This window comes from Sinohyriopsis cumingii, chromosome 2, assembly GCF_028554795.1.
Source record: "Sinohyriopsis cumingii isolate HCF-2022 chromosome 2, ASM2855479v2, whole genome shotgun sequence".
NCBI lineage: Eukaryota > Metazoa > Mollusca > Bivalvia > Unionida > Unionidae > Sinohyriopsis > Sinohyriopsis cumingii.
In genome coordinates, this window is record NC_142962.1 from 95,515,939 (window position 1) to 95,528,996 (window position 13,058).

Below are 13,058 nucleotides of genomic sequence, written 5' to 3' on the forward strand. Positions count from 1 at the left end.
AGCGGTATGAAACCCTGGCAAGATTCTGCTAGAAGTCATAAGTTTACCTCAAATTTCCAAAGACTTCTATGCAACTTCAGTTGTAAATTAGAAAGCCTGTATTTCTAAACATAAATTTTTTGCTAATCAATGCAAGATCACAGATCTCAAAACTTGCCAAATATCTATCAACCACACATTTGCATGGTTTCTCTTCACCAACTTTCCATACCATCAGCAGTTCACGCCATAGAAACTATACAACTATCCTCTAACACAGGGAACTATTTTTACTGCACCACCTTTGGCCAGTCAATTCATGGTTTCAAGACACATTTCGCCAGTACAACTGCATCACATTTGCCACCATGGCAACATAAACGTTATCTGCTGAGTCCCTTCTTGTTTATTCCTTTGTGTAATGTACCAGTCTCCTACCATAAATAGTGCCACTGCAGTCACACCACTAATGTACACCATTAGGTTTTAATAGGAACTATATTACTCCAGGGACATTCATGCAGTTTTGACCTGAATTCACTAAAAGTCAACCATGACATCATGGAATCTAACACTTCACTCTATGATGTTTGCTCCTACTAATTGGCTAATTATTTCAGACAAAGGAATATTTCCAATACACCGAGTTCCAATAATCAAACAAGTAATCAGACAAATCTAAGAATTCCTTAAAACAGGGCGCTATAACAAAATCGGTGGATAAGTCCGAAGCATGTTATGTCATACTAAAGTCTATTTGCATGATAATCAGTCAATCAATAAATTCATTAGTCAGTCAATAACAGCAAGATATATATTCAAATAATAATGTAATTGCCCTAAAGAACAGTTGTACACGAAACCCTAATGGAGGTTACAGTTACTTAATACTAGTATGTAATTTGGATTTGATTTTAACGTAGCTTTAACAATCTTTCAGTCATATTGCTACTATGTCTGCAGTGTGGCTGTTTATAGTGATATTTTGTATTGAAGCATTATGCCGCAAACATGTATACATGTGAAACTTTCGCTGAATAATTATGAATTTGAATTCTGCAATTATCATGGTCAGGTGCTCAGAATGCTGTATTACATTACTCTCATATTCTTCTTTTACAGTATATAAAGTGGTGTTGATATGTCACTTTTCCTGATCTAACATGTTTTAAAGTTTGAAAAGATCCATCTGCTTTAACATTTTCCATCATATAACATCAACAACTCACACCGTAAAGTTTCACTTAACATGTGGTGCCATTTTCTATAGACTGGTTCACTACCTAACTCACTTATCCATAAAATGACTCAAACCCACAAGTCCATGCTAAACATGACTATGAAATGTCTATCACAAAGTCAATCTGATTCTCAGTGTAGTATATTACTTACCTGTAGAACTTGAGTGCCACCTCTGGTTGGTCTGTGTAAAAATGGTGTGTGGCAATACAGGCTATGGCCTCAACATGCATGTTATCAAACCGCAAAACATCTTTGTAATATGACACTGCACTGTCCATATTATTCATCCCCTAAATCAAAAAGAAAAATAACTAACTTCTTCATGATAGGTCATGTTTTCATTTTTCAAAGAACTGAGCTTGAATAATATGTACAATTTAAAATGTATACCCCATATCCTTATTCAAATGGCTTGGAAATGTTGTCAAAGAAAAGTATTTTTGGCATAGTATCATTAATAAGTTTAACTTAAAATCCTTCAATATTTAAAACTTTTCAAACATATCAATTATGCAAAAACAAAAATAATACAATAAAGAGAGACAACTGATCAAAGAGAACATAAAAACCTGAAAACACGAGTTATGTCCCTTACATAACAGACTGCTGGGAAATCCTTGACTTGTGTATCTTAAATCTACCTCAGAATTTGTACAGATCCATGATCAAAATATGTAAAGATAAATGTTTTACAATCAGGAAAAATTACTGGATGAATAAACAAAATTGTTCATTAATGATTGGACTAGGTATTTCTTTTGTGAGGTTGAATATTTATATCACAAGGAACATTATAAAGTGTCATATTTGTTTCTCATTTTATCACATGCTGAAAATTGTGTTGATTTGTTCTCAGTCAGAAAATGAACTAGTCATTATTCAGATCTATTAAAACATTTTTTTAAGTAATTGCTTCAAGAAAGGAAAAAGCTTTTCTACCACTTGATAATTACTGAAAAGAATTCCTGTTGGAACTGGAAAAACTCAAGTAGCAACTTGCAACATGGAAAACAATCTGCCCAGAAAGTAAAAATTAACAAATGCTTATTCCATGGATTTGAATTTAAATTAAGAAGGGCAAGATTTCATTTTTATGTTGATCAATCAAAATCTCAGTCCAGGTAGATAGAAGATTGTAACCTGCCTCTTTAGGAAATTTATGTACCTCGTAAATGCGGGCCATTCCAGCAAGCAGAGTGATTTCTCCCGGGAACTTCTCAAGTCCCTGTTTGTAGATTTCCACAGCCAAAAGAGGTTGGTCTAATCGTACATAGACCTTACACAAATAAAGGACTGTATCCACCATATCTTGCTGTTTTAGAGCAGACTTTAGCTGTTTTTCTGCATCTCTATACATCCCTAATCTGAAACATTTATAAAAACAGTATAATGATGAAGAAAGAAACAGAGCAAAGAAATAAAATAGTGAAGATCATTCTATTTCAGCATGGTTCAATATTTAAAAATTATGAGCAAATTCAGCACAGTTGAAACACTTTTTAAATCTTGCTCATTGGCAATATCTTATTTGCATATAAGTATCATGCAAATTACATAGATACAATTTTTGTTTCAGTTTCTGTTTTAAATAGACTAAACATTAAAATGCCATAATTTTCTGTAAGCAGAAGCAGTAGTTTTTGGTTCCATTAAATGCTGTTTGAAAAGTCACAGACTATATTCTTAAAAAGACTTTCATGTCTTAAGAAGACAAAATGACATTCATGGTCATCAGTTTATTCATGCCAAATGCTCAAGACAAATGCAGGTGGTAGTTAAGAATGTCAGATGAAAGACCACAAATCTCTCATAAATTGTGTGATGCTACGTCAACTACAGCTGTCAAAAGACAACATAATTCATCTGTACACTGATGCTTGTTGTTGTTGTTGTTGTTGTAGTGTTTAATGCCATTTTTCAGCACACTATAGGCTATACATGGCGGCCAGTATTAATGGTGGAGGAAGAACCCGGGAGAACCCCGGAAAGAACCACCGATCCTCGAGAAGCTACTGGCAAGCTTTCTCACGTACCCACATTGGCTGAATCCGAGACCCAAACCCATGCAGACAGAGGTGAGATGGCAGTGATCCGTAATGGAGAGAGCTTTAGACCACTCGGCCACTCGGGGCCCCTTACACTGATGCTTGCACAATTCATCTGTACACTGATGCTTGCATAATTCATCTATACACTGATTCTGGCATAATTCATCTGTACACTCATGCTGGTATAATCATATGTGCATTGATTCTGGCATAATTCATCTGTAGAATGATTCTGGCATAATTCATCTGTAGAATGATCCTGGCATAATTCATCTGTACAATGATTCTGGCATAATTCATCTGTACAATGATTCTGGCATAATTCATCTGTACAATGATTCTGGCATAATTCATCTGTAAAATGATTCTGGCATAATTCATCTGTAGAATGATTCTGGCATAATTCATCTGTAGAATGATTCTGGCATAATTCATCTGCAGAATGATTCTGGCATAATTCATCTGTAGAATGATTCTGGCATAATTCATCTGTAAAATGATGCCAATCAGTAAAATTTACCCAAAACCATTTTGTTCCAATTCTTAAGGAAATTCTAGCATGTTAGGCAATACATTTTTTAAAACCTTTGTTTTATAATACAGCCTAAGCTTTTGAACACCCTGCTGACAGAACAACTTGTCTTTTGGGGCACAATCAACTAGGCATTTTGTAACAGCATAATTTGCCTTTTGGGGCAAATTAACTAGACATTTTGTGACAGCATGGCTTGTCTTTTACGGCACACTTAACTAGGCATTTTGTGACAGCATAGCTTGCCTTTTGTGGTACAATTAACTAGGAATTATGTCACAGCATATCTTGCATTTTAAGGCATAATTAACTAGGCATTTTGTGACAGTATGGCTTGCCTTTTAGGGTACAATTAACTAGGAATTATTTCACAGCATATCTTGCCTTATAAGGCATAATTAACTAGGAATTATTTCACAGCATATCTTGCCTTTTAAGGCATAGTTATCTATGCATTTTGTGACAGCATGGCTTGCCTTTTAGGTTACAATTAACTAGGCATTATTTCACAGCATATCTTGCCTTTTAAGGCATAATTAACTAAGCATTTTGTGACAGGATGGCTTGCCTTTTAGGGTACAATTAACTAGGCATTTTAAATTTGAATTGCAACAAAAAGTAGAAATAGGTGTAACCATATTTAGACATGTACCTGCAGAGTCTGAAATGCATAAGACACTAATTCCAAACAAAACAATTTGAATGAAAATAATGAATCAAAGGTCATTTTGATTAGTTTGCATGTGACATGTACTTATTACTCTGCAGTCAGTGGAGAAAAAATATGCAATCCAGCAGCCTGGAACCAGTTGAAAATATTCTAAGTCAAGTAAAATTTTCTGTTATTGGTCTATACTTTTAAATAGAAGCAGATGCAAAAATTAGGATCTTAGCTCAAGTTTATGAAAATCTAGGTCCTAAACAAGTGGAAAATTTAAAATTTGTCTGGCCCTGACCATGACTCCATAGATTTGACTGTACACTTAAACTTGCATGACACACTGACCAAATTCCCAAGGTAGACATGAAATGTAGGTCATAGTGACCCAATTCTGGCATACTGATTAATTTCTCTCCAAGCTGGATCCACACAATAAACTACATAACCCAATATGTGAGAGTACCTGAAAAAATGACCTTAAGTAATGGAAAACAGAAAAAACCACATGATGGAAAAATGGACAGACAGATGGTGAGATGGGTTATCACCATTTGCCCAGTGATCATTTATTTTTGATCATCCAAATTTGTTTGTGTCCTCTGAAAGAAAAGTAAGTACAATTTGTATTAAAACTAACAAATAAGGTCAGATTAATGCTTATCAATGCACAAAAATTATAAGTACATACTAAGTGTATTCCTATGTATAGAACCAAAACCTCAAATGCAAATTCTGACCTACTATCTACATATAACAACCCTAAAAGCAACTTTTAACCTCAAACTTTTCAATACAAATTTGTTTAAAAATTAGTTAAATTTGTAACACAAATCTAACCAACAGGTACATACTATTTTCACATTCAGAAGTTAAATGCATAGTTCCTTCACATGAACTGTAAACAAAGGCTAGAATTAGAATACAAACTTTAACCTGCTGTCTGCATACAATGGAGTATTTTAAAAGTTCTGAATATTTTATTAAAACTTTTCTGCTTCTGTGATCCTGTCTATAAACTGAATGCAGCTGATAGGTAATACAGTGTTTTATAGAATTATCTGCAGCTGCACATGTAATATTAGACCTGCCAACCCTGACGAGTCCGTCTCAGTAAGGCAGTTGATTTTTTCCCCGTAAGATTGACCAGTTTTCAGTAAGGTGTTAAAAAGCATCAATAACTGCTATTGTAAAGCTGGAAAACATAATTATAAGCTTGACAAATCAACGATAAACATTATGTTGAACTGAAAAGTTTGTAAAGTACGTGTGGACTTTTTTTACCACTAGTACAGTTGCACAAACTCTAGTTCCAAACCCAATGCAGCTCAATAGCTTGTTGCTATCTCTCAACGTGACATAATTCTTGGAAATTTTTTTCTATTTCACATGACGACGGCAACAATATCTCCAGCCATGAGACATACTCAAATTGACACATGATGTCCAATTTTCATAACTGTTTCCTTTCCAACTTTTATTCACAAAAATCTGAGTACTCCTTTATATTCTTCTGTGTTGATTAGTAACACTTTTCTAGAAGCTTATTTTCCCCTTAAGCATGCATCTCTTTCTGGATGCCATTTAAACAAATTCTATAATCAACAGTTTGATTATGCAGATGCTTCACATGAACAAATAGGTGCAGTTTAAAACATCTGGGGTGCTTTTGTAAAGTTAGTCTGGTTCCCTGACTAATTTTACTAATTCTAAGATGAAACCCGGATCCAAATAAAACACAGATGAACCAATTATCCGGACTTTTCGGCAACGATAACTTTTCCGATGTTTTTGCTAGTATGCGATAAGTCTGTATTTTAAGGGTAATTTTTGTAAGACTTACGGCAAAATAGTAAGAGTTGGCAGGTCTGCAATGTGTCAGACACCTCCAGATATGACATAACAAAGAAAAATGACAGTGACATAAAAATGTCAGAAGAAGAACCTTTAATACAATCTTGAAAACAAACTTTTACCTTTGTATACATTTGCTGAGATGCTAACGATGCAAAGTTCATATATAAGCTATCCTGCACTTTGTCCTCATGAGATAATGAAACCATTAAAGGGACTTTCAGATTTTGGTGTGTGTGTGTGTGTTTTAGATTTTTAACATAGCTTTAACAATTCTGCAGTGTGACATTTTATAGTGATCTCTAGCACTGGGGCATCATGTTGCAGACATCTAGCATGATGTCCCACCCAATCACATTATCCTGATACCAGGCTGACCAGTCCTAACAATAACCTCTTAATGCTGAGTGCCAAGCGAGGCAGCTGTTAGTACCATTTTTACAACTCTTTGGTGTGAATCGGTCAGGGTTCAATCCCGCAACCTCCTGCATCCGAGGCGGACACTCTAACACTAGGCCACCGGAGCAGTCATTCCGATTTTGGAGAAGTGGGCTCACAAAGGAAAAAGAAAACAGTAACCATTTAGATCTATTTCTGTGCTTTCTAACAATTTTTGAAAGCAATTTAACCCATTTTTTCTTAAAGAAAGCAAATGAGTTCACTTCATTGCAAATTCTTGTACTTCAAAAGAGATGTGCAAAATTTCCAAATTTAGCAAATTATTTCACTGAGATAAAAATAGAATGAGGTGATACATGTTTTCACTGGATAGCTCACTGTTCTGTTTGCACTGGTGATCAATCATCTGTGAAAGTCCCTGTTAGGGTTTTAGTGCCATAGTATCACACAATGCATTAGAAAGAGACTTATGGTCATGTGATATCATAGATTTAAATGTTGGTGCAAAATCCTTGGTTACTTTTATGACATCTACTAACCCAGCAGTAAATCTGATCAGCTAGTAATTACAGATAAAGAAATACTGTTTGAATGAAGTCCTAGCAAAACTGTAATAATGTTTTGAGAAGAAATTTTGATTGCCAAACAAGGATAAAATCTAAGAAGCAAATATATCTATAAATGCAAAGAAATTATTCAACTATTTCTGAAATAGGAGAAAGCATTTTATGACCTGAAATAGCATTTTGCAAGCTGAACTTTCCACCACCAGTCCTTGAATTGACATGCCTCTGTGGCAAGGGCAGCTAACTCTAGGGCCTTGGAACAAAGAGAGAAATGAAATAGTAAGTAACACAAAGAAAATTGTATCCCCCACAAAATTTTTAGTTGCAAATTCAGACAACAAACGTATCATATGTACTTTTTTCAAACTTGAGTCTAAGTGCAAACTACAGTTGACCAACATAGAACCTGACCTGCCACAGCATTACATCTTGTATATCAGGGTCTACATTGTTTAGTTTGGGATTTTACTTATAACTATGTATATAAGGTATATATAATTATAATTCAGTTTTGAAATTATAAAAGGATTACAGTTAATGCCATACTGAAATAAATGAACAATATGTATTTTCAAGGAAATGTGTAGGCTGTAAAAAAATTGCTACCAAAAATATTCTTCAAAACAAATCATATTATCTGGCAGAGCACTGTTGATGATTTTGAAAAGGAAAGTCTGAACCATATTTTTGAAAAAATGTGACTCCAGCATCTAGAAAACTGTATAACAGTTTTTGAAAACTTAATAACAGTTTTTGAAAACTGAATGTCCATGCCCAAAACTTTAGTCCTGCAAGCAGTGACTATCATCACAGAGAGCTGAAATTGGAACATTATTTATTGTACACCGTTGGTGTCTTTGATGGCTTATTAACTTATATTTTACATCAGATCTAATGTACTTATCTCACAAACTACAGTATTGCAAATATATGGAAAACTGTACAAAATAATAGCATAGCATAGAATTACAATATTATGGAGCAAGACAGATTGTGTTTGTGTATCTGTAGTTTCTTGGTGTTTTATATTGACTAAGGCTGGGTGTGTTTGTGTATCTATAGTGTCCTGATGTGCTATACGAAATAAGGCTGGGTGTGTTTGTGTATCTGTAGTGTCCTGGTGTTTTATATTGACTAAGGCTGGGTGTGTTTGTGTATCTGTAGTGTCCTGGTGTTTTATATTGACTAAGGCTGGGTGTGTTTGTGTATCTGTAGTGTCCTGGTGTTTTATATTGACTAAGGCTGGGTGTGTTTGTGTATCTGTAGAGTCCTGGTGTTTTATATTGACTAAGGCTGGGTGTGTTTCTGTATCTGTAGTGTCCTGGTGTTTTACAATGACTAAGGCTGGGTATGTTTGTGTATCTGTAGTGTCCTGATGTGCTATATGGACTAAGGAAGAGTGTGTTTGTGTGCCTGTCCTGGTGTTTTACACTAAGACAGGGTGCACCTGTGTCTCTGTAGTGGCCTGGTGTTTAATACTAAGGCTGGGTGTGTTTGTGTATCTGTAGTGTCCTGGTGTTTTATATTGACTAAGGCTGGGTGTGTTTGTGTATCTATAGTGTCCTGATGTGCTGTATGGACTAAGGCTGTGTATGTTTGTGTATCTGTAGTGTCCTGGTGTTTTATATTGACTACAGCTGGGTGTGTTTGTGTACCTGTAGTGTCCTAATGTGCTATATGGACTAAGGCAGTGTGTGTTTGTGTATCTGTAGTGTTCTGATGTGCTTTATGACCTAAGGCTGGGTGTGTTTGTGTATCTGTAGTGTCTTGATGTGCTATATGGACTAAGCTGGGTATGTCCTGATGTGCTATATGGACTAAGGCAGGGTGCATTTGTGTATATGTAGTGTTCTGATGTGCTATATGGCCTAAGGCTGGGTGTGTTTGCGTATCTGTAGTGTCGTGATGTGCTATATGGACTAAGGCAGGGTGCATTTGTGTATATGTAGTGTTCTGATGTGCTATATGGCCTAAGGCTGGGCGTGTTTGTGTATCTATAGTGTCCTGATGTGATATATCGACTAGGGCAGGGTGTGTTTGTGTATCTGTAGTGTCCATATGTGCTATATGGACTAAGGCTGTGTGTGTTTGTGTATCTGTAGTGTCCTAGTGTTTTACATTGACTAAGGCTGGGTGCATTTGTGTATCTTTAATGTAATGATGTTTTATGTTGACTAAGGCTGTGTGTGTTTGTGTATCTGTAGTGTCCTGGTGTTTTATATTGACTAAGACTGGGTGTGTTTGTGTATCTGTAGTTTGCTGATGATTTATACTAACTAAGGCTGGGTGTGTTTGTGTACCTGTAGTGTCCTGGCGTTTTATATTGACTAAGGCTGGGTGTGTTTGTGTATCTATAGTGTCCTGATGTGATATATCGACTAGGGCAGGGTGTGTTTTGTGTATCTATAGTGTCCTGATGTGCTATATGGACTAAGGCAGGGTGTGTTTGTGTATCTGTAGTGTCCTGGTGTTTTATATTGACTAAGGCTGGGTGTGTTTGTGTACCTGTAGTGTCCTGGCGTTTTATACTGACTAAGGCTGGGTGTGTTTGTGTACCTGTAGTGTCCTGGCGTTTTATATTGACTAAGGCTGGGTGTGTTTGTGTATCTATAGTGTCCTGATGTGATATATCGACTAGGGCAGGGTGTGTTTTGTGTATCTATAGTGTCCTGATGTGCTATATGGACTAAGGCTGTGTGCGTTTGTGTATCTGTAGTGTCCATATGTGCTATATGGACTAAGGCTGTGTGTGTTTGTGTATCTGTAGTGTCCTAGTGTTTTACACTGACTAAGGCTGGGTGCATTTGTGTATCTTTAATGTAATGATGTTTTATGTTGACTAAGGCTGTGTGTGTTTGTGTATCTGTAGTGTCCTGGTGTTTTATATTGACTAAGGCTGGGTGTGTTTGTGTATCTGTAGTGTCCTGGTGTTTTATATTGACTAAGACTGGGTGTGTTTGTGTATCTGTAGTTTGCTGATGATTTATACTGACTAAGGCTGGGTGTGTTTGTGCATCTATAGTGTCCTGATGTGCTATATGGACTAAGGCAGGGCGTGTTTGTGTATCTGTAGTGTCCTGGTGTTTTATATTGACTAAGGCTGGGTGTGTTTGTGTATCTGTAGTGTCCTGGTGTTTTATATTGACTAAGGCTGGGTGTGTTTGTGTATCTGTAGTGTCCTGATGTGCTATATGAAATAAGGCTGGGTGTGTTTGTGTATCTGTAGTGTCCTGATGTGCTATATGAAATAAGGCTGGGTGTGTTTGTGTATCTGTAGTGTCCTGGTGTTCTATATTGACTAAGGCTGGGTGTGTTTGTGTATCTGTAGTGTCCTGATGTGCTATATGAAATAAGGCTGGGTGTGTTTGTGTATCTGTAGTGTCCTGGTGTTTTATACTGACTAAGGATGGGTGTGTTTGTGTATCTGTACTGTCCTGGTGTTTTATATTGACTAAGGATGGGTGTGTTTGTGTATCTGTAGTGTCCTGGTGTTTTATGTTGACTAAGGCTGGGTGTGTTTGTGTATCTGTAGTTTGCTGATGATTTATACTGACTAAGGCAGTCTATTTATCTTTAGTCCTGATGTGCTATATTGACTAAGGCAGATTTTGTTGGTGCTTCTAAAGTATCCTGATGTGCGATATTGGCTAACACTTTGTGTTTGTATATCTAAAGTGTCCTGATCTGCAAGACTGATTAAGGCAGAGTGTGTTTGTCCTCATATGCTATATGGGCTATGACAGAGCATGTTTGTCCTGATGTGCTGTATGGACTCAGGCAGAGTGTGTTTGTCCTGATGTGCTAGCTACATGGACTAAGGCAGGGTGTATTTGTCCTGATGTGCTGTATGGACCAAGGCAGAGTGTGTTTGTCCTGATGTGCTGTATGGACTAAGGCAGAGCATGTTTGTCCTGATGTGCTGTATGGACTCAGGCAGAGTGTGTTTGTCTTGATGTGCTAGCTACATGGACTAAGGCAGGGTGTATTTGTCCTGATGTGCTACATGGACTAAGGCAGAGTGTGTTTGTCCTGATGTGCTATATGGACTAAGGCTGACTGTGTTTGTCCTAATGTAGACTACTGATGTGCTACATGGACTAAAGCCAAGTCAGTTTCTGTATCTTGAGTGTCCTGATGTGCTATACTGATTAATTTTCCATGGTGTAATACTTACATTCCTTACATCATTTTCATGATGGAAGATATACTCAAATAAGGCTTTTGCAAGATTTGGTCTTGTGGCATATTTTGAGAAATTCAGTCTGGCAAGATTGATAAAGGGACCATCAGGTGTTGACAACATGGAAGCCTGAAAAATATTAGTTGTTTTCTAACTGGCATTGATATTCAACATCAGCAAACACGTACTGAGTTTCAATACACCAATAACATGATAAAATGCCACAATCAGTGACAAAGATTTATTTGGCAATTAGTACAAATATTAGTATCCCTACCTCATTAACAAGGTACCAAAATTATCCTATATATAAAAATGGAGCAACCAGGTCCCATTCATCCCCATAATTGGTTTTCTTTAGAAACTGCAAACAACAAAGATCCTGATCTGCTGTAGAATAATGTACCAGAACAGTATGCAATGGCAGATCTGGGTCTGTGTAGTTTGCAGTTGTACCCAACCTATAAGCAAGTATACATGGTATATCTTGTTACAGACTTAATTGTCTTTAGTTTATTGCAGCTAAGAAAAAGATTGTAAAAGTCTTCTACAGTACTGAATTGTAATATCCAAAAGAATTGGCCACCCAGGGCTGAGCAAATCCCATAGCCCGATGTCCCGGACTAGTCATTTTTGAAGTCGGACAAGTAAAATTTTCCAAGTCACTAGTCCGGGACAAGAGCTTTTTAAAAAAGTCAGGCTAGTCCTTATTTTTGTGCTTTAATCACTATATCTGCCTTTATTTGGCCAATCATGCCCTCTGGACATACTGAATACTTGATTCTACCCCTCTTCGTGTATACATTTACATCCTTTTACCGCTTGACTGCATACTGGGCTAAGCGACCAAATTATCAGCAAATCAAAACACGTCAAACAAAAGAAAGCCAGTATGATCAATTAGCAGTGTTGTAAGCAGTTTTGTTGCCATGAGTTTACTCAATCTAGATCATAACAAGCGGCTCACAATTACGCTAATTAATGAGCTGTTTCAGTTCGTATTTAAAAGAGAAAATTGATGTTATGATCACTTTAGAAGTAGTTGTCAAGCAAGCTGATAGTTACTCTGTGGATAAAATGAGTTTGCTAAATTATTTTTGCAAGTAAGGTAATAACGGCAATTCAGCGAAGGTAAATTTGTTTGAAAATGGAGGGATAAAACGTAAGACGGATACTGAGTGTGCGGTAGCTATTTCTGAGTGTGAACGAGGATTTAGTTCAATGAACTTAATCAAGACTTCTTTAAGGAATTCCTTAAACCAAAAGAGTTTACAAATGCTAATGAACATTTCTGCAAATGGACCAGAGCTTGAAGACTTTAACCCAGACACACCTATCAACTGCTGGCTTAGTGCTGGTGCAGGTGGCAGACATATACATGGACATATTTTCAAATCCATCAGCTAAAATATATATACATGAACCTGAAGAAGCCAAATGTATAACAACCAATGTTTTTGACAAATTAAATTCTTTTAAGAAATAATTTGTTGTATATCGTTTTGTTTGTTTTTTCTATGGATTAAGCACATACGTCTCATCAAATCTCAGCAAGTGATTATCATTTTGGGACCAATGAAAAATAAGGTGGGACTAGTGA

The 13,058-nt window shown here is 36.4% G+C and overlaps 1 protein-coding gene across 1 annotated transcript in view; it reads right to left on the minus strand.

Moving 5' to 3' along the window:
• Positions 1 to 13,058, minus strand: part of LOC149805414 (tetratricopeptide repeat protein 8-like) — a 145,293-nt gene that overhangs the window by 120,317 nt on the left and 11,918 nt on the right. The window contains exons 4-7 of the mRNA XM_089949974.1: positions 11,453 to 11,587; positions 7,446 to 7,531; positions 2,387 to 2,585; positions 1,372 to 1,511 (exon numbers count right to left, since the gene is read on the minus strand). Coding sequence (XP_089806100.1) covers positions 1,372 to 1,511; positions 2,387 to 2,585; positions 7,446 to 7,531; positions 11,453 to 11,587 — 560 coding nt within the window. The remainder of the gene's footprint in view (positions 1 to 1,371; positions 1,512 to 2,386; positions 2,586 to 7,445; positions 7,532 to 11,452; positions 11,588 to 13,058) is intronic.